The sequence below is a fragment of the Benincasa hispida genome, chromosome 4 (genome assembly GCF_027475165.1).
Source record: "Benincasa hispida cultivar pf3 chromosome 4, pf3_genome.v1.1, whole genome shotgun sequence".
Lineage (NCBI taxonomy): Eukaryota > Viridiplantae > Streptophyta > Magnoliopsida > Cucurbitales > Cucurbitaceae > Benincasa > Benincasa hispida.
This window is the reverse complement of record NC_143481.1, coordinates 55,207,992-55,231,965: the sequence shown is the minus strand read 5'-3', so window position 1 is coordinate 55,231,965 and position 23,974 is coordinate 55,207,992. Positions and strand designations below refer to the sequence as shown.

General features: G+C 30.7%; 2 protein-coding genes across 14 annotated transcripts in view; one reads left to right on the top strand and one right to left on the bottom strand.

Moving 5' to 3' along the window:
- LOC120075512 (uncharacterized) overlaps positions 1-6,543 on the bottom strand; it is a 33,852-nt gene extending 27,309 nt beyond the window's left edge. For 3 of the 12 annotated variants that reach the window (XR_005481347.2, XR_016529293.1, XM_039028966.2), the window contains exons 1-3: positions 6,292-6,507; positions 4,310-4,511; positions 2,942-3,464 (exon numbers count right to left, since the gene is read on the bottom strand). Coding sequence is in view for 10 of the 12 variants with exons in the window: in XM_039028966.2 (XP_038884894.1) it covers positions 2,942-3,464; positions 4,310-4,447 (661 nt within the window). In the remaining 2 variants the exon portion in view is untranslated. Of the gene's footprint in view, positions 1-2,941; positions 3,465-4,309; positions 4,515-6,291 lie in introns of all 12 variants that reach the window. The other 9 variants (XM_039028970.2, XM_090313080.1, XM_039028968.2 and 6 more) reach the window with 8 other exon arrangements.
- Positions 6,544-13,105: 6,562 nt separating this feature from the next.
- Positions 13,106-20,237, top strand: LOC120074952 (gamma-secretase subunit APH1-like protein). 2 transcript variants are annotated; one of them, XR_005481170.2, is made up of 7 exons: positions 13,106-13,436; positions 13,896-14,051; positions 15,722-15,807; positions 17,759-17,884; positions 18,194-18,321; positions 19,468-19,662; positions 19,852-20,237. XR_005481170.2 is itself a non-coding variant. In XM_039028065.2 (6 exons), the coding sequence occupies exons 1-6, from the start codon at positions 13,324-13,326 to the stop codon at positions 19,606-19,608; spliced, it is 750 nt and encodes a 249-aa protein (XP_038883993.1). In that variant the 5' UTR covers positions 13,106-13,323; the 3' UTR covers positions 19,609-19,821. The 2 variants fall into 2 exon arrangements, 1 of the variants encoding a protein (XP_038883993.1); XM_039028065.2 differs by lacking the exon at positions 19,852-20,237 and having other exon boundaries at positions 19,468-19,821.
- The last annotated feature ends 3,737 nt before the right edge of the window (positions 20,238-23,974 follow it).

The window sequence follows — 23,974 nt, the reverse complement described above, 5'->3', positions numbered from 1 at the left end:
TGAAAGTTGATGAAGAAAAGGTCAAGACTATTCGAGAGTGGCCAACACCCACCAATGCAACCAAGGTGAGATCTTTTCATGGTTTGGCTAGTTTTTATAGGAGGTTTATTAAGGATTTTAGTAGCATAGCCTCACCGTTGAATGAACTTGTTAAAAAGAATGTGAAATGTGAATGGAAAGAAAAGCAAGAAAATACATTCAATGAATTGAAAGATAAGTTGACTAATACACCTTGTCTTGCTTTACCTAACTTTGACCAATCTTTTAAAATTGAATGTGATGCAAGTGGGGTAGGAATTTGAGTTGTTTTGATGCAAGAAAAGAGGTCAGTCATGTTCTTTAGTGAGAAGCTAGATGGAGCACAACTTAGCTACCCCACATATGGTAAGGAATTACATACACTTGTAAGGGCTTTGCAAGTTTGGCAACATTACTTGTGACCAAAAGAGTTTGTCATCCACACGGGGATCATGAAAGCTTGGCACCTCAAAAGCCAAACAAAGTTGAACAAGAGGCATGCTAAATGGTAGAATTCATTGAGACATTTCCATATGTCATTCATTACAAGAAAGGTAAGGATAACGTGGTGGTTGATGCATTATCAAGAAGGTATACATTGTTTTCTTCCCTTAGTGCAAAAATTATTAGTTTTAAACACATGATTAATTTGTACAAAGTAGAGACATCTGAATTTCATGATGTGTATATTCAATGTTTAGAAGGGAAAAACGTGCATGACTATATCGTGTTTGATGAAATGCTTTTTAGGAAAGGAAAACTTTCTATTCCTAGGTGTTCCATTTGAGAGTTGCTTGTGAAGGAAGCTCATGGGGGAGGATTAATGGGGCATTTTGGGGAATTTAAAACATATAACATGTTGGCTGAACATTTTTATTGGTTGAAAATGAGAAAAGATGTGAATAAAGTGTGCAAACAATGTTTTCAAATGTAAGGAGGCTAAGTCTAAGACACAACCATATGGTCTTTACACACATTTAGATGCTTCTAGTGAACCATGGGTTGGCATTAGCATGGATTTTGTTTTAGGACTACCCAAGACTAGGAGACATCATGATAGCATTTTTGTGGTAGTTGATAGGTTTAGTAAAATAGCACATTTCATACCATGTAATAAAACAGATGATGCTACTAATATAGCTAATTTTTTCTTTAGGAAAGTGGTTAGATTGCATGGAATTCCTAAGACCATTGTTATGATAGAGATGCAAAATTTTTAAGTCATTTTTGGAAAGTTTTGTGGGGTAAATTGGGAACTAAGTTTTTGTTTTCAACAACTTGTCACCCACAAACCGATGGACAAACTAAGGTGGCTAATAGAACATTGGGGACTTTGCTTAGGTCACTAATGTCTAAAAATCTCAAGTCTTGGGAGGATACTCTACCTTTTGTAGAGTTTGCTTACAATAGAGCAATACATAGCACCACTCATTGTTCACCTTTTGAGGTTGTGTATGGCTTTAATCCATTAACTCCTTTAGATTTGTCACCCTTGCCACCTAATATGTTTACTAGTGATGCAGTTGTTTCAAGGGCATAATACATCAAACATTTGCATAAAGAAGTCAAAGAAAGGGTTGAAAAGAGGAATCAAAAGCTTGTCAATAGCAAGAACCAAGGGAGAAAGAAAATGATTTTTAAACCCGGTGATTAGGTTTGGGTTCATCTACAAAATGAAAGGTTTCCATATCAAAGGATGTCTAAACTTCAACCAAGAGGAGATGGTCCATTTCAAGTGATAGAGCGGATCAATAATAATGCCTACAAATTAGATCTTCGAGGTGAGTACAACGTAAGTTCTACTTTCAATGTGGCTGATTTGACTCCTTTTGATGTTGGGACTGAAGACCTTGATTTGAGGACAAATCCTTTTAAAGAAAGGGAGACGATGTGAATTCAACCATTGAACCATTGCATGTACCTAAAGGACCAATTACAAGAAACAAGGCAAAGAAGATTCAAGAGGCATTCACACTACATCTTCAAAAACTAGCAAATTCACAAGAACCGACAAATAATTTTGAGATCGAAGTTTTATATAATGTTAGTTCAATGAGTCAAGAAGAGAATGGCATGAAGATGGCATGGGAAAAGTCCTATAGTTTGGAAGATGACACGGTAGTCAAAAAAAGTGTGCAGATTATATGAAGAAAATGTTGTTAAGTGTACTCTGCATGGAGAAATGTGATGTCAAACCTTGTCGAACATGCACATCTACTTTGTCACCTTCTAGAAGAGATATTTAAGACAATTTGAAGACTTTTTACATTTCTAGCTTTGCATTTTAACTTATAATTTAGAATGCAATTAAGTTTCAAGTTTCTAGGTGTTATTTTCTACAATTTGCAATTAATTATATTTGAATGACTTTTGAGTTTCTTGGTCTATCCACAACCATTTAGCCTATAAAATGGTCTGTAATGCTCTTCAAAACTCATATTATCCATAGTAAAAAAGTTTGTGCTTATTCAACCCTTTGGTGTTGTCTTTTTCTTTCAAATATTTTCAAATCTTGCTTTAGATTTGATGTTTAAATCAAGTCATTGGATTAGTCTTGATCAAGCTAATTCTGGAGTGAGTTTCCTTAGGATCTAAGAGTGATCATCATAGATTCTAAGTTTGATCTAAGTTGGCTTTTTTTTTGTGAGTGTTCGCAAGGATCCTAGAAGGACCTCTAGCTTTGCATCCAACAAGCATCACAAGCGCTTATCAATGACATATGGGACAATCATCCCAGCGGGCAGCAATAAATCGTTAGTACTCCAAAAGGTATCTTTGAATCGAACACCAACAAAAGGGGACATCTCATATGAAATAAAATGGTAGGAAATAAAACCAGTTCTCCTCGCCATACTTAAAACCTTTGAGAATTAGAACAAGATAAACCATTGAACTAACTGATGAGTTAATGAAAGATACATACCAGTTGCTTCCTTAACTGCTTTATATGCAAGCTGCTGAGTCTTGGCTTCATCAACAACTAGCCCCTCTTTTGAAGCTTTCTTAATCACTCTTTTCTTTTTGTTTACATGTTTTTCCTCATCCACAGTTTCTGGTTGGCATTCGGAGGTATCTATATCTTGTTCAATGACAGACCAAACTCCTTGAGTGATGAAACTAAATAGCAAATAACAATGCTCCCTCTTGGAGTCAATTAAAAAAACAGCAACCTTAGAAAGAGGCCAGCCCTCTACATTTTCATTTGTTGATGCCTCTAGACACGTGGCTATATCACATGCATCCATAATTGCTTTTTCTGCTGGAGAAAGCTGCTTCTCGGGATTTTCCAATTCAATATCATCTGAGCTTTGCATGAGTTTCATGTGAGACAACAGAGCTGGTTTAACAATCACAGCTAACTTGCAAAATGCCTCAAAACTCAAAAATTCAAGGTGTGGATGTTGTTTCCGGTGGTAGTAGTTGTATAATAGAATAACTGCATGCATCTAATAGTAGATTCAAGGGTAAATCACTAAGTAAGATAACACATTTTTTTAAACAATAAACTCTTTTTAAGGATAGATGATAATTCTATTCTCTCTCTTTACAATTTCTTTCTTACGGGAAGAAGTTGTGAGAACTAAGCTGCCACATGCGTTCAAAGCTAACCTATTTTATAGTTTAAACCTATTTCATTTTAATCATATGTACAGTGTTAGACAATTTCTGCTGCTCTTTAAATATAGGAAAATCCAAACTTTTCCTGCAAGAAGAATGTGCTACATTAAAATGTGTAAATGAGAAAAATCAAATAAATCATAGACTATCAAAGCAGCAGAAGTGCCATGAATTAGTTTTTATTTGCAGTTGTTTCAAATATTGGAAAATAAATGAACCAATTTGCTCAAATAAATTTTCTGAATGGACATTTCTTGTAACATCAATTATCACGGAGTAGCCGGAGCCTGGATACATTACCCCCCTTAAGATAACAAGTCTGTGTGCATGTGTGTGAGAGAGAGAGTTTTCTGGAGAAGATTATATTTATTTACAAACATAGTTTTGTGCTTACAAAATCTGGCCCTTTCAAAAGATTAAAAAAAGTTAAAGCACGTGGTTAGTTGAGGAAGAGAGACCACTGGAGAAATTACACAAGCAATGGTATTTTCATAAACTGTTGGTACTTGCAAACGATGACAGGTTAAACACAGAGTTTGATGTTTCCAGTAAACAACTCTAACAGTCTAAAACCAAAAAAAATATTAGTCTGATTATGATTGTTCAAATATTTTAAGCATGAAAATGAATGAAATTAAAATATTAAACACACGAAAGTCAATTTCAGAAGTACCTGTTTTGCAACTGATTGCAATAGAGCTTCTGGTGGATTTTCTCTCGAAGATGACTTTGCAGGAAGCATAGGTTCAACTAAATAATCTAATAATGCATGTATGGCATCCTCGGTTGGGCATACATCTGGTGTACTCATGGCAATTTGGTGCAAATAACAATCAAATTTTCAATTCTTTATGTCCCTTGTCAGAATAGACAGACTGCTGGCACAGAGTTTAAAAAAAAAAAAAATCATATGTGGACTTTAGCTGTTTGATTGTTAGCAAACACACACTATAACTAACTCCTTGTAAAGAAATTTCTCAAATCAAGTCCACGTTGATCTTGTACCACCAAGTGTGTGAGAGTGAAAAGAAGTCACGTTTTGAATTCGTGTAAACGAGAAACCCTTATCACTGTTCCATTTTGACGTGTGTTGCTTCAAAGGGTTTACAACATACGTCCCATTTATATCATAGAATTTCTCTTTTTTCTTTCGTTGAGAATATGTCATGGTAAAGTTATGAGTTCAAATCTTAGTCAGCCACCTTCATTTTCTTTATTTCTTATTTCCTATGTTCATTTTTTACTTTTTTTTTTCTTTTTTTTGGATCCAATATTTACTTTTTCAATTGAAAAGAGAGGAAAATGGAAACAGTTTAGATAACAATTACTTGTTTCTTATCTTGTAATCTTTAAATTAAAAATAAAAATAAAAGCCGCTAGCTGATTCAATTTCAAAAATAAAACAAGAAATTTATTCGTTTTCTTATACATATAGGAAACAAGTGGATATTAATTAATCAAAAGAGAATGCACAAGAAGAGGAGACCAAAAATTACTGAAACACCAAGGGAATTACAGAAAACACCAAGTAGAGGAACAAACTTTGACTAAATTCCAAATAATAGTGCTACGACTTAAATGAAGCATAGATGAAGAGGGGGGTTGACAAAGAATTATATTTTGGTATTGTAACTTTTAAAATGTGATTGATCATTAATGATTGAAAAGCTACAAGTGAGTAGAAGAATTCAAAATGTACTGAGTGTAACTGAGAAAAATAAATGAAGCATAAATGAAAATGTCAAAAAGAAATACAAGGAAAAACACAGCTGAAGATTGTCACAGATCATTGCAAGAAAGACCACGAATTGGATTTAGACAAAGAACGGCATCAAGAAGCTTCAATTTTTATGCACTATTCTGGAGACGCTTCTAAAACTGAGGAATGAAGAATATGAAGTTTTGGGTCTCTTCGAAGTTCAAAGTCATCCAACAGAAGAATAAGAATGTATTAAAGATCCGACTATTTCTCAAAAACAGAAGCCAGAAAATAGCAACATTGTCAAACAGACCCTAGACATTCTAAGAAATTTCCTGTACTAAGTATTTTAAAATTCACAAGGTTGTCCATCACACTAGTATAATGACCGTGCCTCAATCACACCCGAAAAGCAATCACAAGACTGATTGCCACTATAAAGCTCCTATGCCATAACGATTCTTACCTTCACTAAACTAAATTTCCCATCTTTTCACTTCCCCAATAAACTAATAAAACGTTGAACAGCAAACTTTTGCCCGATCCTAATGCATGTTACAGACAAGAAACGGAAGAAAAAATATCGATATTCAAAAGCAAAAAGGCCTCAAAATAGGCTGATTTCTGGAAAACAATCCATCGCCGCATCCTACTTCAGCACAAACTCAAGTAAAGAGCAAGGCCGAATTAATCATGCTTCAATCACACTCGGAGAAAACAAATTAAAAAAGAAAAAGAAAGAACCGATTAGCTTTATAAAACTCCAATTCAAGAACCGAACTTACCCACAAACAAACTACACATTGAACAACAAACTTTTATCTGATCCTAATGCATGTTATACCTAAACAACAAGAAAAAAAAACCCAACAACGGCGTAGTTCCAGAAGACGAACCATCACCACAAAAGACTTCAGGACAAACTCAAGTAAAAAGGAGGAAGAAGTTGGTATTACCTCGAATGGAAGCTAAAGCGCGAACTTTAGGGTTTGGAGACGAGGGAAAGTAGTTAAGAGGTTGGTTGATCCGCCATGAAAGCAATAATGCGAAGGTCGAGAATACAGGAATCAGTCTGAGAGTGTCAGGAAGGTGATGAAAATGACTGCTCTCTCTGAACACTGCATGTCAACTGCGTTGTGATTCTGTGAATAAAAAATGCCATATGTGCTTTCTTTTTTCCATTTTTCTTGATTGTTTTTAATGGCGCCAAGTTGTGTTTTCCTTTTTTCTTTTTTCTTTTTTTTTTTTTCCTTTTTTGAGAAAGTCTATTTCCATTTATATTTAAATATACCATTTAATTCATACTACTAATAAATAATTACTGATAGAATTTAAGGTCATCCTTAATTGTAATTAGGTCAAGGTGGTTATTCACGACGGTCTAGATAATATTTATTTATCAATATGCACAATATTTTGTTGAAGAACCGATTTGTCTGGAGGTCAATAATCTTTTAAATGATAATTTCGTGGATTTCATTGAAATCTCCCTTGATGTACAAAGGTCGTTATGCATGGGTTGAAAAATGTTTCTTTCTCCATGTGAGGGATTGTCTTGGTACACTCCTTTACAAATAGCGTATTTTTCATTTACTTATTTCTCCTTAGTATGTGGGGAAATTTTATAATATTACTGGAGTGCCATATTTCATTTTGTTGAAGTAAATTATGGATCTTTTTCCTAATTAATATATTTCTTTCAAATGTTTTTTCTTTTATGTTTCTTTCCTTTATTGGATTTGTTGGTGTCTATATTTATTCGCCTCTGTGTTGTATTATGATTATCTTGATTATTCGATAATATTATATGAAAATTAACATGATATCAAAGCAAGTCCTAGGGTTTATACTTTTCAGCTACCTCTTCTGTTCGAGCTCTGTTGTCGATGGAGGCATATCTAGATTTGGTTCATCTGTTTAATTGATTATGCATTTTTGTTTTTCAATTTCAACCTCTTTTATGTTTTCTGATCTTCCAGGGTCTCTGTTTTAATTTCAAATCAATAGTTTTTGGATTCTATTTTGGATCTTTCTACAAGGATTTTTGTTTCTAGCCTTGTTTTAGTTCTCTGTGGGTTTTGTTTCCAGCCTAAAAGTTGTCTACGTTTTAATTCCTCACGAGTTTTATCTCCAACCCATAAATTTTATGTGTTTTTTTTTCGTGGGTCTCTGTTTCCAATCCAGATCTGTCATGATTTGATTCGGGAATTTTATTCAGTTTCTATCATCAACTTCAGTTGGTCGCTTCACAATGGTTATTACTCTACCATTTTGAGTTTGAGATAGGTTGTTTAAAGTAGATTAGGGGTTTATTTCTAATTAGTGTTTTCATTTATAGTATTTTTCCTTTATTAGTTTTTTTTTTTTTGTTGGGTTTGTTGGTGTATATATATTTATTCATCTTTATGTTGTATTATGATTATCTTGATTATTCAATAATATTAAACAAAATTAACAAAATATTCACATTGTTAGTAAGCTTCATATCAATATCAGTGAATCCCACCTTATTTTTAAAAACATGTTTATATGATATACAATGAATTAAAGGAGTATGAAATTTTTTTCCATACTTTGGACCCATTTAGATTGACTTTTTAAGTGTTTATAAACACTATTTTTTTTATACTTAGAAATACTTATTTAAACACTTTGAAAGGCAATTCAAACATAAATTTTCCCTACCTCCAATTGTTTACGAGTGTTTTGTGTCTCGATGTAATTTTCTAGTTTTTTTTTTGTAGTTTGTTTATTTTTTTTTAATTAAATGAATATTATTTAAACCTACTTTTTGCTATTTTTAAATATTATAATTATATAAAAGATAAACACAGACATATTGGGTTATCATTATGTTTTGATTTTAGATGAATATCCCCATTTGAAAAGAAAAAAAAAAACCCTAGTATTTTGGGCCCTTTTACTTTTAGATAGTGTATAGTGGTGATTTTACTCTTAATTGTTTTAGAAAACAATTTATTGAAAATTTTATTCCCTCGTTTATTATCTCGTCCATTGACTAAAAAAAAAAAAGGGTGAATTTGTGGTTGGAACTAGGAGTTTTCAAAAAAGTCCGACAACTCGAATTATTCAACTTAAACTATAAATATTGAATGGAGATTTTTTTTTTTTTTTGATTGAATTGGGCTGAACGTTTTCTATTTTTGTTGAGTTGAGTCTCCAGTTAGATAAATAAATAATTTGGTTGACCAACCCAACTCAAACTATTCTTCGTTTAAAGTTTAACTTATTTGGGTTACAAGTTTATGAATTTTTAATATCTTTCTTTTAAAATAATCATGATGTTTGTATTTATTTAAAATTTGTAATAAATATCATATATATTTGGCTTTTATGAAATTTTAGTTCTTAGCTATATGTTATAGATAAATTTATGTAATAACAAAAAAACAAGTTGTTACTCGACAATGCAACTGGAGTTTTACTGAACCCAAATTTTAAGGGATGGGTTGGGTTGCAGCGGGTCTTTTGGGTGGGCAACTCAACCAACCTGAATTTTCAAATTTGTCCAAAAAAATATACTCAATCCAATTCAACTCAACCTATATACATCTCTAACCAAAACCTTATTTAGATAACTTGTCTTGCATGGTAGATTTAAGTTTCAAAATTGTTTTGGTTGATCTTTTTAATCAGTTTTTCAATGGGATTTGGGTTTCTGAATTCAAGAATTATGGGCAAGTTTTGATTGGAGTTGAGTTAGTCAAAATTCATGAATTTCAACCAAGATTCCAATGGGGATTAATGGCTAGTTTCTGGAAATCATCCACGCCATTTTGTGTGTTCTTTCTTTTTATCTTACTTTTCTTTGAATACTCTTTTAGGAACGGTTAAATAAATTGTTTATTTAAGATTTTGAATAAAATCTATCGAGAAAAATATTTTTTTGTCTCTATGTTTGGATGTAATTTTTATTTGATCACAAGTTTTAAGTACAGTCCAATTCATGGAAGCGGGATCCACTTGATTGATTACTTTCATGGTTGTTTACCCAATCCAATAAACATAGCATTGATGGAGCCCACATTTGAACATTACCCCCATTATTGGAGTAAGATTACTTTCACCCGAGTTGTCAATCTGGTTACAGTGGATGGATTACATGGTGTAGGGGTGAATAGGTTTATTTAAAGGGGATTTGGAGTGTATGGCAAATTTTAAGGTTTTGTTTTGAAAAATAGTAAAACCGACAATAATAAAATTTATGGCAACTCACATGACATGCACATGATCAACAAATTTCAAATTCTTGTCTAGTTCGTAGCTTTTGTTATTGATTAAATTACGAATACATGGTAAATGAATCATAAACAATGTTAGAATTCTGTATACAGGATAATTGTTGATGTCTTAGTTATTCACCTTCCCTCCTATCCATTCATATGAAAAACTAAAAATATCCACCTTCTTCAAAATAACCAACAAATGTAGATTTTATTATTAATTTATATTCTATTTAACCACTATTCGAATTAATCTTACTTTAATTAAATATCCATAATTTTCTACCAAATGTATATTTTAAATATCCATATATTATCAATTTTCATTTATCTAATCAAATTTTAAATTTATTCAAATGCTTGAATTGTATTTCATTATTTTATACATATTCTTAATAAATTGATTAGATATATTTCAGATATATTTCCATATTTTGTACGGTTTAAATTGTTTTATATATGTTATTAGATTCAGTTGTACACATTTCATGTTTAGTCGTTATTTTAGCTGATGTTTTGATAATACTTGATTAATAACCGGGATATAGATACAATGTAATTGAAGAGTTTGATTGATAACCAAATTAATCATATAATAATCTAACATATCCAATTTCAAACCTGAAAATGAACATCATTCCGTAATGTCCGACCTCTTTTGGAATTTGATTTATTTTTAATATTCAAATTAGATTTTGATAATTATTTCACAAATTATTTAAAATAAACCAATGTCTTCCTTATTTTTCTCCTCTGATTGATTCAAATTGGTTATCTGTTTTAATTTGATTTAACCACTAGAAATATTCAGAATTAATCGATCTTTAATTTGTTTATCGCCATTTTAATTTATAATATATATTTATATTTTACAATATTTTATTTATTATTTTAAATTTGAATTAATTTTCTTCCATCTTGATTAGGATTTACTTAATATTGTATACATATTATAATTTAACAAACTATATATTTCATTTAAAATTTATCATTTTTTTGTATTTTTTTAATCACTTTTTATTCATTGACAGCTTATTATATATTTATACCATTAATTTGTCATTTTGACAAACGAATAAGTATTTACTATTGCAACCTTGCTATTTTTGCTATGCCTCCACAACGAGTTGGACTTATTTCGTATGTTTTGTAGTTGATGCAGTTATAATTGTTAAACTTAATAATGAAATTATTGATACAAGCTCTCTTCCTAATTTTTCTCCCCCAATTATATTTGAATTTGTATTTTATTATCAAATTAAATTTTATCTAACTACTTATCAAATTAATTACAATAAACAAAAACTTCATGATTTTTCTATCCAATTTATGTTTCAATTTATCTCTTATTATAATATTTGATTTTATTTAACCAACTTTTGATTTATTTAAATGTTTGTTACGAATTCAATTGTATCTAAATTTCTTCCCATTATTTTATACTTATTATTATCAAGTTAATTTGATTTTTTCCCCATATTTTCAATTTTTCAATTTTTCATATAGAGACACGTAAAAATGGCTTGGTGTACTTAAAAAGAAACATATAAACATAAATTAAACTTTAGATGTTTGAAACACATGTGCATTATTATACATATATATTGTTCAGTTTATTATTATTATTATTATTAGAATAAGATAACAAAAAACCCTAAATCTCATATTTTTAATCTTTTTCACTTAGTCGGCTCCCAAAATCTATTTTTATCTTCTCAATCTCATGTTTGCAATCGTTGGTTCAACAACCCTTTCTTGAATTCCATCGGCTAGCTTTTTTATGATCACCCTCGCCAGGTCGCCGACCTTTTTCGCTCGCACACATGTTTCTTGCTTTTTTTTTTTTTTTTTTTAATACTTTGAACATCACTTTCAACAATGATGTTTGGGGGTTGATAGTATTTAAAGTTAACTTTCAAGATTCTATGAGCAAAATGGTCACATGGAATGAAGATGATAAAACTCTCTACAACTTGTTTGATGTCAAACGTAATCATATTTCCAATAGTCACATCGTCTTGAAGTTGCAATTCTTTCAAATACCACTGGTACAATCAACTTTGCTCTTTCTCATATTGGAGGAAGTCTATCATTGTAGACATCCATAAGTTTCAAATGATCCCCACCGGTCATCATCTTCCCTCGACTTTGCTCTTTCTCATCTCGGAGGAAGTCTATCGTTATAGACATCCATAAGTTTCAAATGATCCCCACCGGTCATCATCTTCTCTCGCATATACTATAGTAAGCGTTAAGAACCATATTGGGTGATTTTAATTTTTTATCTCTTAAATGTTTAGATATATGTATTTGTGGAGTTTTTTTGAAGCGATGTATTTTTTCATTATCGTTTGTACTTAATTTTTTTGTCTTAGGATAGTTTTGTCATTTACTAATTAGTATTTCATAGTTTTGCTATTTTTATAATTATGAAACATTTTAATCATTTTTCCAAACGAAAATTGTTATTTCTCTTGTCAGTCCTGATTTAAATTAACGAAAACTTTTCTTCTAAGTGGGTCAAATTAAACAAATCATACACTTTATGCTAGCTAGCTAATTTAAACAAAAACTTCATACAAATAAACTCGACCCAAAGTAATCAAGAAATTAAAACTATTGTATAGGGCCTAAATGAAAAGTAGACCCAATTTTCATAACAAATGGATTTTGGCCTTCTACTCATGTCATCATCACGTGAAATTGCCACTATAACCCTTCTTCCTTCATTCTTCCTCCTTTTACAATTTTGTTTTGATTGTTTTTTTTTTTTTTTCCCATTTTGAGTTGTTTTGCATTTCTTCTTCTAACTATTCATTTATTGTTGGTTATGCATTGTGTCATATTCTTCTTATTCTTCCATTTTTAATATGTTATTTTCTTCTTATTTTCCTGCGCTTTTCTTCTCATTTTTCGTTCTCCAAAATTTCTCTTCCTTCTTCATTCTGCAGTTTTCTCTCGAAGAAAAGAATTGCAATTGTGTTTGATGAGGAACAAGAGGAAGGAGGAGAAGTGAAAGACTGGAGCAAGAAGCGAGAGTGAAAATCTAGAGGAAGAATATGAATAAAGGAAAAAAATCGAAGAAAAAATTTACAGTTGTGCTTGATGAGAAACAAGAATAAGGAGCGATAAACTAGAGTGAGAAGTGAGAAGAATCTAAACAAGGAAAAAATCGTAGAAAAAGGTTGTAATTGTGTTTGATGAGAAACAAAAGAAAGGAGTGAGAAGCGAAAGGAATGAACTACTTTCACACGTGGTTGACATAAGCAAAAAGCTATTTCTCGATCAAATGTGAATCTTGGGCCAAATTTCATTTGGGTCCATAAAAAAGGAGTCTTTCGAACAAAACCTTTAAAAGACATTAATGGTTAATGACCCAATTATAGAAAAACTTAATGAAACCAACCTTTGTTTTATGTATGGAGTACTTAACTATCCATTATCACATTAGGGACATCTCATTCATTACGAATGAAAACGATAGATGAGACGTCCCTAAAATAATAGTGCTTTATGACATTAGCACAAACTTAATCTTCATTCGTTTTTTAAGTCCATCTTTTGGCATTTAACACCTTAGGATTTGGTCATTCGAACAAAAATCTCTTGAGAATTGGGGCATGGTAGATTAAATTTTGGAATTTCAAACCTGCTAGTATACAAACAAATATCAGTCTCCAAATTGGGGAAAGCAAGCAAACAAAGCAAAGCAAGGCGAGAGGGCGGAGGCAAAGGAAGAAGGCGATGACAGTAGCAGCAGGAATCGGCTACACCTTGATAGCCTTGGGCCCTTCTCTTTCCCTTTTCATCTCCGTCATTGCCCACAAACCTTTCTTGATTCTTACCCTTCTCTCCAGGTATTTCTCCATTTCCGTCTTCATTTCTGTTTCAAACCCACCTCCATTATGTTCCATCATGCCTTTCTCTTTCTTCAATTCCTCTCTTCTTCTACTCTCAGTATGCTTTGTTCTGGGTTTTAATTACTTCCAATTAGGTTTTTCAACTTTCAATTTTCATTCTATGTGTTGGATCAATACAGAATTTATGCCCTTATCAGTCAATTGTGTTGTTAAGCAGTGACTATGTAGTAGAATTACAATTTGTGGTTTAGAATGAAATTGGAACTTTTTAAATGTTTGAACTATATAGGCGCAAATATCAAATTTTAGAAATTGAACCTTTAGATTCCATTTTGAAGTTGTTAACTGGTATCTGATGAGGAACTACGAGTAGTTTGATTGAAAAAGGAAGTTTTTGTCGGTAGCTATTTTGTTTTACCGGATACTTTTCATGGTTATCACTATTCATGTTTGCAGCACCCTGTTATGGCTCATTAGTTTGATATTGCTGTCTGCGTTATGGAGGGGCTTTCTTCCACTGAACTCAACAATATTGTGGCCTTATGCAATTCTTATATTGACTTCGGTTATTTTTCAAGAAGCTCTACGGGTTCTTTTCTGGAAAGTCTACAGGTGAGTTAGTTAATAATAGCATCTCAATATCACTTCGTACTTATTTTTATTTTTATGAGAAACATTCAATAGAATTTCATTGATGAGATGAAATTACAAAAGGGCTGTAGAAACAAACAACGATTCAAAATAATCTCTCAGTACATGCAATAGTGAATAGTCATTTGGAACTGAAGCTTAAAGTACAAAGAAAGGCAAGTTTTTTTTTTCCTCAAAGCACACCGTAGAATAATAATAATAATAACAACAACAATAGGTTTATACATTGAAAATTGTGATATTATGAGTGATGAGGACGAAACATTTATAAAATGAGGGTTTTTCTAAAATATAGATTTTGTGCAATATTCCTTAGAAAAGTTTGATGGGATGCGCCTCTATGAGTGTTGGTGTGTTGCCTCACCTCACTTAATATAAATATTATTAAAAATCTGTTATAATAACTTACTATAGACTATGGGAATTGAAAGCATGTAGGTTAGATTAGGTTTGTTGAGGAAGTCTCAAAATATAAATGATTAGTTGATGTATCAAGAGAAAGAGAGAGTACAAAGCAGTGAAGAAATTCCTTAAATGTTTATTATTATAGATAAGCATATTTGGGGTTTTTATTTATAAGAAATTCCTTAAATGTTTATTATTATAGATAAGCATATTTGGGGTTTTTATTTATAAGCTGCTGCTTAAATGAACCAATAGCCAACTGACCAACGAACACCTCAGCCTTTTTACCACGTAACAAAGATAGTACACATGCAAATATATATAGCCTTCTTACCACGTAACAAAGATAGTACACATGCAAATATATATAGCCTTCTTCTTCTTCAGGGTTTAATTAGATGATTCATATGTGATATATTTACATTCTTTTAGTGGAAAATAAGGCCAAAATTAGAAAAGGGGAGCTTTTGGACTTCGATAGATAAGTGATGTATTCAGTGATTAAATTTTTCCATCAGTTTATTGTTTCTGTTGAGCAGCCATTGTTGCACATCTTTTACTTTTTCCTTTTAGGATTGATGCTTACGGTTACTGTCCTTTTTATTATTTGTTTTTATTTTTAGAATATTATATCACATGCGGGGTGGAGTACGACCCTTTAGAAAGTAAAGATGTCTTAACTGTTGAACTATGCTTTTGTTGGGCCTTATTTACCAACTTTCTTGGGAGATAAAAGAATGAATTAGTTTATACATGTATGTGCACATTTTCTTTAATCTCCATATTTACATTTACTTTTGTCTACCACACAGATATCAAAACACAATCATTTTCTCATTCATTCTAGATTCTAAGTTAGAACTGCCTGACTCTCTACTGTTAGATCTATTTGGCCTTACTATTAATTAGTTTATCTTATTGGGGCATAATCCAAAGAGCATTCTTTTAACCTTCCACGACTGTAGATTACTAATTGGTGTCCTCTTACAAGTACTAATATCTTTCTGAAATATTGCAGCCTGCTAAGTTTTGGCTATTTTTCGTACCCTTCTAAAGACATACCTCCTTCCTATCTGCTACTTTAAATTGTCATTGATTGATTTTGTCTTCTATAATATACATGTACTATCAATTAGATTTTAAAGTAACTGTTTTCTGTAGACTGTATAATTCTTTAGCTATAAACAATGATTTACCTACGATTTCTAAGCTATTGAATTTTATAGGAGATTAGAAGATATGTTAGATGCTTTTGCCGACAGAGTTTCAAAGCCGCGTCTATATTTGACAGATAAGATGCAGATTGCTCTAGGTAAACTTTGATTTGATCACCCATGATTCAACTTATAGCCTTTTGTTTTTTGCCATTAGTTTCTATAAAGCCAAGATATTAAAATTTGGTTGGTATGTTCTACCCATATGAAAAGTTGGGAAAAATACCCTTTTGGTCCATAGGGTTTGAGTCTAGTTTCTATTTGGTCCATAGGTTTCAAAATGTTACACTTTTACCTCTAAGTTTTAAGTTTAATTTCTATTTGGTCCATAAATTTCAAAATGCTATATTTGTACCCTTGGCTTTTGAGTTTAGTTTTCATTTGGTATCTAAGTTTCAATATTTTATATTTTCATCGTAGAGTTTTCACTCATGCTCACTTTGGCATTAACTTTTAGTTAATTAATTTAAAATAATTATCAAGTGAACATTTCAAATTAATTTTAATAGTGATGGATAATTAGTGAAAACTAACTAATTATGATTATTGTAATTCTTTTAAATTAATCGATAGACATTAACACTATGGACCGAAAATGAGTATTTAGTGAAAAATCAAGATTAAAAGTGTAAATCTTGAAACATGGGGACCAAATGGGAAAAAAACTCAAAACTTGAGTAAAAACGTAACATTTTGAAATCTAGGAACCAAATGAAAAATTAAACTTAAAACTTGGGGGTGAAAGTGTAGTATTTTGAAACCTAGGGACCAAATAGAAACTAGAATCAAAACCTAGGGCTAAAAAGGTATTTTTCCTAATAAGTAAAACCTTACAAAATGAGAACAATCATGAGGCAGAATGGATAGACTTGCTTCTAGATACTAGAAAATATGCCAGAGAAAGAACCAGTGGGATCTCTGTACCGAATTCTCATATCAAAAGAATGAGATTTAGGTTTCTCGCTGAAATTATTAGTCTTCTCCTCTCCTTGAAATTGTTAAGGTGTGCAATGCTCCAAGCATCCTATTTGCAAGAAACATCTATAAATATCCTTATGATTCCCTCCGACCAAATACTCCATACAATATCCGGATGGCCTACTCCAACCAGAACCTATTGCAACAGCCAACCTCTAGAAGGTAACTAATAGCTCAAGCCATCATCCCTACTGACCAAGTTACACACAAAAACAAACCCTTCTGATAACATTTGGGCTATATGCACACTGCAGTAAAATAATGTACTAGTATATTGTTGTGGTTTTGGAGGGCCTCTTTACTTAGAATGCTACAGAGGGATGAAGATCAATAAAAATATTTCTTTGGGTGATGACCATGGTATTAATTCTCCCAGACTGTAAAGTTAAGCCTGATTTTTTAAAATTTTTGGATAAGAAACAATTTTATTGATGAATGAAATAATAAGAAGCCCTATTCATATGGAGTACAAAAGATGTTTCCAATTAGCAACATGAAAATTTAAAATTTTAAACTATGATCTTTGAGGGGCAGTAAATCTTTACACCAGATTCTAAGACTCTTTCGTTGGATTTTTCAATGTCCTTGAAGATTTAGCCTTTCTTTCTTACCAATCTTTGTCAAGACTGCACTCGTGCTGCTGTACCATAAAACTTCCTTTGTGGGTTAGAAGGGGTGGTCTATAAGAGAGTGATTTTCTAACATATGGAAGCTTAAATTTTCTGACCAGAATTCTAGTTATTGAAACTCTAGATTTAGAAGACCCAGCACATTGAGTGTGGAAAAAACCTTCCTAGAAATTGCAGCCTGACTTAAGGGTCTTATTTAGTCATACAAACAGAACTTGTCTCTGTGTTGGAAGTAATCAGACAGAGACAAGTATGAAAAGACAGTCAACTGTCCTAAATTTGAGACATGTTAAATGGCGTTCTAATGTTTCTCCTTTAGTATGAAAAGACAATAGTTTGTGAACTGAAGGCAGAGTGATTTTAGTATTTCAGTAAGGTTCCTGGTCGTCTTTGTTTTCTAATCTTACACGAGCTCTAACGTACACTTCTTAATTGCTTGCAGCTGGGGGTTTAGGTCATGGCATAGCTCATGCCGTGTTCTTCTGTCTTAGCCTTCTAACACCATCATTTGGTCCAGCGACTTACTTCGTTGATAGGTGCTCCCAACTACCATTTTTTCTTATCTCTGGTGAGTTCTTACTCATATTTATTTGTGTATATACTTTGTATACCTCTGTGAACTATACATTGTCCGAAAAATTAGGTCATTGTTGTCACACTGACTTTCACAAACCCTTGCATTCGTTTCCAGCTATTCTAAGAGTTCATTTGTTTGTTCAAATACCATGTTTCTTATCGTATTGCTGGCACATTTTAAGGCTGGCAAATGGATCAGCATTATTCTTTCTTTTCTTTTCTTTTTTTCTTTTGTTTTTTTTAATTGACATTAATAACTGAAGACGACTTATCTAGCAGTATTTTGCTGGTAATCCTGCAGCTATCATTGCTCTTGCATTTGTTACCATCCATACTTTCTCTATGGTCATTGCATTCAATGGATATTCAGAGGGGAAGAAAGTGGACCAGTATTTTGTTCCAGTCATTCATCTTGCTGCAGGAATGGTGGTAAAACCCTAATCTTGCTCTGGAACGTTGATTCTTTATTTTATTATTTTTGTCCTGCCATTCCAATTTATTCATATGAAGTAGTGTTTGCACCTAAGTGCTCATCATGTGGATTTTACGATCAAGTTTCTACCTGGGTTTTTATTTTAAATTTAGGTTTGTTTAGTAAGAGAATATATTTTAAAATTGAGTCAAGCCACGTAAATACCACGTTAATCATCCCATTCTAACCGACGTAGGACAAAGGTAGTCCATACTACCTTGGTTCCTAATAGGTTCCTTTTTCTTTAAGCATAAATAGCGAACTCTAAGAGACTAAGCTCTATGACTATGGGCATTTCTTCTTTGCAATCTTTTCCGAGTGTCTAAATTTCTGCAACTAGAAGATAGACCAAGGAAGAAAAATTTTCTTTGGCATCCTTGTTTCCCAGTAAGCTTCACATTGGAGATTTCAGCGTAGGAGCTCTAGAAATTAACTGAAGATAAGTCGATTTACTTGTATAGGAGATGTAATTATCGAAGCACCAAACCTGCCCGTCTTCTTCCACATCAACCCCTGCAACATCAACTTCATCTCTGAAACAAATGCAGTTATCTATTTCTCTGTCAAATAAGTTCTTCCTCCTTCCTCAGCCCCATAGGCCAATTTTCAATATTAAAATTGCAAAGTTCTTAGCAACACCATTTTTTTTATTTTATTTTATTTTTACTTTTTTGTGATCAAGAATATATTAGGGATCTGGCAGGAAAGATGGGGATTGGAATCACGCTCATTATCCTTTCCAATTTATTATTATTTTTTCAACAGAAACAAAATTTTTCATTGATTTAATGAAAAGAGAGTAATACTTGAGATACAAAGTTCGAATTACAATGAAACATTAGCATAATGATCTTGAAATCGAGGGATCAGTTGGTGCACCAGACATTTGAACTAGGTTGACACTCCCATAGCACCCTCGTCATATCTTATTACAAGATAAAGCTATCTGAGCTAGTTACAAAATAACACATAACTTGGTTATTTTGATGATTTTGAAAATATAGTGTCCACATTGATACAACCCAACAAGTTTATGGGTCAAAATTAATTTTTTTCCTTTTTATAAAAAAAATTATAATTCATATTTTTCCTTTTGTTTGCAGACGCTTGTAAACTTTGCATCTGGAGGTTGTGTAATTGGTATACCTCTCCTATATATCATGGCAATTCTGACCTTGATTCACTGTGGGAAAATGGTTTGGAGAAGATTGATGGAAAACCAAAGTCGACTGGGTAATCGATAGCATCATCATTGAACTACTCTTCTGCAGTAACATTGCTAACTCAGCATCTTGAAGGTATCTTCAAGCGAAGAACTATTCTCAGTGGCAAAAACGATGAACAAGACGAACACAACTTTGTAGCCTATGGAAATGCTATTATGTTTCTTCTGAAGAAGAATCCAGCATTAACATGATAACACATTTCTTAAAGTATTGATTACGGTTTCTGTGTTATACTTATGGTTTCTTGAACTGTTGATTCAGAAATTTTGTGGTCTCAAGGCAAAAGGAGTTGGTGGCATACTTCACTCAGCAGGTGAATGATGCTTTCACAAATAATCCTCATCACATTGGATGCTATCAGACCACCAATCAATGCCCAAATTGATAAATGCTTGAAGCCACGGGTAATAGATTCAAACATTGTTTTTTAGATTTCTCTCTATATATTTTTAAGTGACCTAACACCATAGGATTGGTCTATAAATAAATAACGGGGAAAATAATATGATTAAGGTTGGCATATATTTCCAAGGAAACAAATCACAAACAGTGTAGGTTCAGTATGGCTCAATTGCTATGAACTTGTAGTATTATCCTCGACTTGGTTCGATTTTCTAAACAATGTTACCAACAATATAGCTTTGCAAGATGGCCCTCCTTGTCCTTAGCTTTATATGTATTTTTAATTTGTAGTTTGGGAAATTAGTGGTGAGGTTAATCTAGAGGAGAGGTGAACGTAGAGTTAAATAAGGGGATTTTTTTAAATATAAAAAATACTTAAAAGTATTCACACTTTATAGCAGCACTTTTGGAATTTTTTTTTTGCTATAAAATGTAAATATTGTTTTTGATGTTTCTATTTATAAGAATTTTCTTCAAATTAAGCTTAATTTTCAAAAACTCAACAAAAATTGAAATGATTATTAAATGAAGTTTTAATTATTATTATTTTTTAAAAATTAAGTTTATAAATATTATTTTCATCTATGGTTTCTTTACTATCTTATCCATTTTTAATTAATATTTTTATAAATCAAGTTAAAATTTGAAAATTAAGGGACATAACAATTAGGTTTTAGCTTTGAGTTTAGTTTTTTAAAAAGGGGTCTGTTAACTGTTAAGTATCTAATTGACATTTGAAAATGGTCAAGAGAATTAAAAAAATGGTTTTTAAAAAAGGATTTTTGGTTTTTAGAAAGCACGCGTGATATTTTTTGCTAAAATTGCCTTGTGTGGTCTTGTGGTTGCCATATGTGCAATCAAATTCCAGGACTTGGGTTTCATTCCCAGAAATTACATTAATTTTTTACTTTTATTTTTTTATTTTACGATAATAGTTTCTATTTTTTTATATAAAGATAAATGTTAAATAATGTCAAAGAAAACTTTTCTTGTTTTACCCTTTTTTTCCACATCGGATTTCATTCTTCATTTTAGCAAGTATATCTTAAAGTTTTTTTAAACAATTACAAAATTCAAAGTTAAAATGAATAAATTTAATTTTTTATTATTGTTATTTTAATTTAGAAAATCACAACTCTTCAAGAGAGCGTGTGTTTTCTAGAAAATGATCCATTTTTCTTCAAGGATATTAATAAATTAAAATTAAAACTATTATTACTTTATTATATTTTGTCTGTTTATTTTTGTCATCATGATTAATTTGTGCGCTTAAAATATTGATAGTGTTGTGTCAGTATGGATTTTTAAAAAACCAAAACAAAGATATAGTTTTATAGCTATGCATATAAGATAGGACATTATTTTAAAATAACTTGATTTTACTTTTATTAAATACATATAAAATTAAGAAAGCCATCGAAAACTTATTTTGAATGTTAAAAACAGAAAAAAAATTATCAAATATGTTTTTTTTTTTTTTCTTTTAGTTTTTAGTTTAAAAAATAGAAAACTAAAAACAATTATCAAACACATTTCTGGTTTTTTGTTTTTCAAAAACAGTAGATAAAAAATAGTAACCAAACATATATTTTTTTGGTTTTAAAAAACAGAAAACCAAAAGTAGTAACCAAACATGTATAGTTTTTATTTTTTAAAAACTAAAAATAAAAAACAATTACCAAACATATTTTTGGTTTTTTGTTCTTAAAAAACAGAAAACAAAAAAACATTAACTAAATATGTATGGTTTTTGTTTTCTAAAAACTAAAAACCAATAATAAAATTTTAAAAAATAAAAAAGTTATTAAAGGAGGTTTAAAGAAAAAAGAGTTATCCAAAACTTGTTTTTGTTTTAGAATTTGAGAAAGAAAAAAATATAGTATAAAATTTAGGAGAAAATAAACCTAAATTTCAAAAATAGAAACCTAGAAACAACATTGCCATCAAATAGGAATCTAAAATATGTTTGCGAACTCATTGCCTCATCAACACCCAATCAACCCACTTAGGATTTAATGACTTTTAGTGGAAGAATCATTTGAATCTATTTCTTAAAGCATATGGGCTAAATTGCATATTTTAAAAACCGAAAAAATCAAATATAATTCGTGAATTTTTAAATTCTGTCTAATAGGTCTCTCGATATATATATATTTTTTTAAAAATTATTATTATTTTTTTTATACATATAGCCTAAATATGTAAGCTCAATTACACAATTGTCTAGACTTTTCTATTTTTTTTTTACTTGAATAGCCCAATTGACTATTATTTTACACAAAAGTTTGGTCTTATTTACTTTTTTAGCCTTCTTTATCTTTATCTTTATCCTTTTTTTTTTTTTTTTAATTTTTTTAAATATAATCATATTAATAATAATAATAAAAAAATACATGTAATGAAAGTTTTTTGCGATTATGAACTTTCCAAAACAACATTCTTTTTAAAGCTTACACCTAAAATGACAGTTTCTCCAAAAACCGAAAATTGTACCTTTCATAAACGAAAACAAGAATTGACAAAAAAATTTGAAGGAGAAACAATGTATATTTACAAAATAATATATTCATATCATAAATGTTATATATATTATAAATTTACTATTTAGTGTAGATATCCATAATCTACTAGGTTACCAAATATCATAAACCTCCCATTGAATTTCATATTGTAACATATACCATCCATTAAATTTTATATTATAACATATACTATTCCATGTCTTATAAATAGTGGCGGGTGGTACCTTTGTAATATACACCAACAATTGAGTTCAATTGTTCTCTCTACTTTCTTCTTTACTTTGCGCTTTAATTTGCTTGTTTTGTTCTTGATTTGTTTTTATTTTACAATACGTTATCAACACGAGTCTTTACCACAAAAATGTTTGTAGAGGTTGGAGTTGGTTCACTGGAACATCAAGAACATTAGAAACCCTTTTGAATTATCTACATATTTTCAAGGTATTTAAAATCTTAATATCTCCTCTGTGTCGGCATTTGTGCACTGAATTTTATTTGAAATGTATAATATTGGTGCTTAATTTTTCTTAGGACTATCAAGTATATATATGCTAGTTAATTTTACTATTGAACTTTAATTATGCATGTGATTATGTTTTAAATAGTTTTATATACAATTGTTAAATCCCCCCTCGATTAAGTATGTTCCCGTCAATTGTCTCGATTGTTAATTGTTATGTTTAGAATAATATATATTTTATCTGTTAAGATTATCTCTCAATATAATAATATTATCTTTTATCTTTCAAATATAGGAGTAAATATCCTAAATTATCTTTAATTTTATTTTGAAAGGTTTAAGATTTTAGATATTAAAGATTATTTCTTACTTGAACTAGTTTTTAATAAGATTAAAAATAAAGCTTAAGAATTCATTTTGGTTCATTACACTGAATTTGAAATTAAAAAAAAAAAAAAAAACAATTATAAGAAAACTCTGTCTAAGGATTGTTCTGACTAAGTTGAAGTATTGAAGTTAGAACATCTTTACGGAACTAACCTAGGAGTTGAATTAATCAAAATTTTGTTTATCATGCTAATATTGAAATTTATTTGATTATTTAATATTGAAATTATTTTCATATAGATAAATTTGTGAATTTTAGAAATTTATATATAGTGATTATATAAATTTAATTGAATTTTCTCAGGGAAAAATTTGAAAGTCATGCACAATAGTTAATGGCTCTTCCTAAAGCTAATTCGATTAATACACATTAAGATTAAATAAATCAATTAGTGCTTATTTTAATAAGATGCACTTTAAAGTTGCATTGTTTTGTCTGGTTTTATTAACTAGATGCACATGTAGTTGCACATATTTTAAATCAGTAAATGCTTATAGACTAATAAGCATATGTTACTTGCGTGTATATCAAACATGCTCCCGTTGTAGCAATTTGAGAAATATATTATGAAACATTTTGATGAACATAAATATAATGTTATTTGAGATTAAA

What these genes read in the sequence shown, in the direction of transcription:
- LOC120074952 (XM_039028065.2), top strand. Translation starts at nt 13,324, where the DNA reads ATGACAGTAGCAGCAGGAATCGGCTACACCTTGATAGCCTTGGGCCCT. An exon ending in TAAGATGCAGATTGCTCTAG is followed by an intron (nt 15,808 to 17,758) that starts GTAAACTTTGAT and finishes AATTGCTTGCAG; the next exon opens with CTGGGGGTTTAGGTCATGGC. An exon ending in ATCTTGCTGCAGGAATGGTG is followed by an intron (nt 18,322 to 19,467) that starts GTAAAACCCTAA and finishes TTTTGTTTGCAG; the next exon opens with ACGCTTGTAAACTTTGCATC.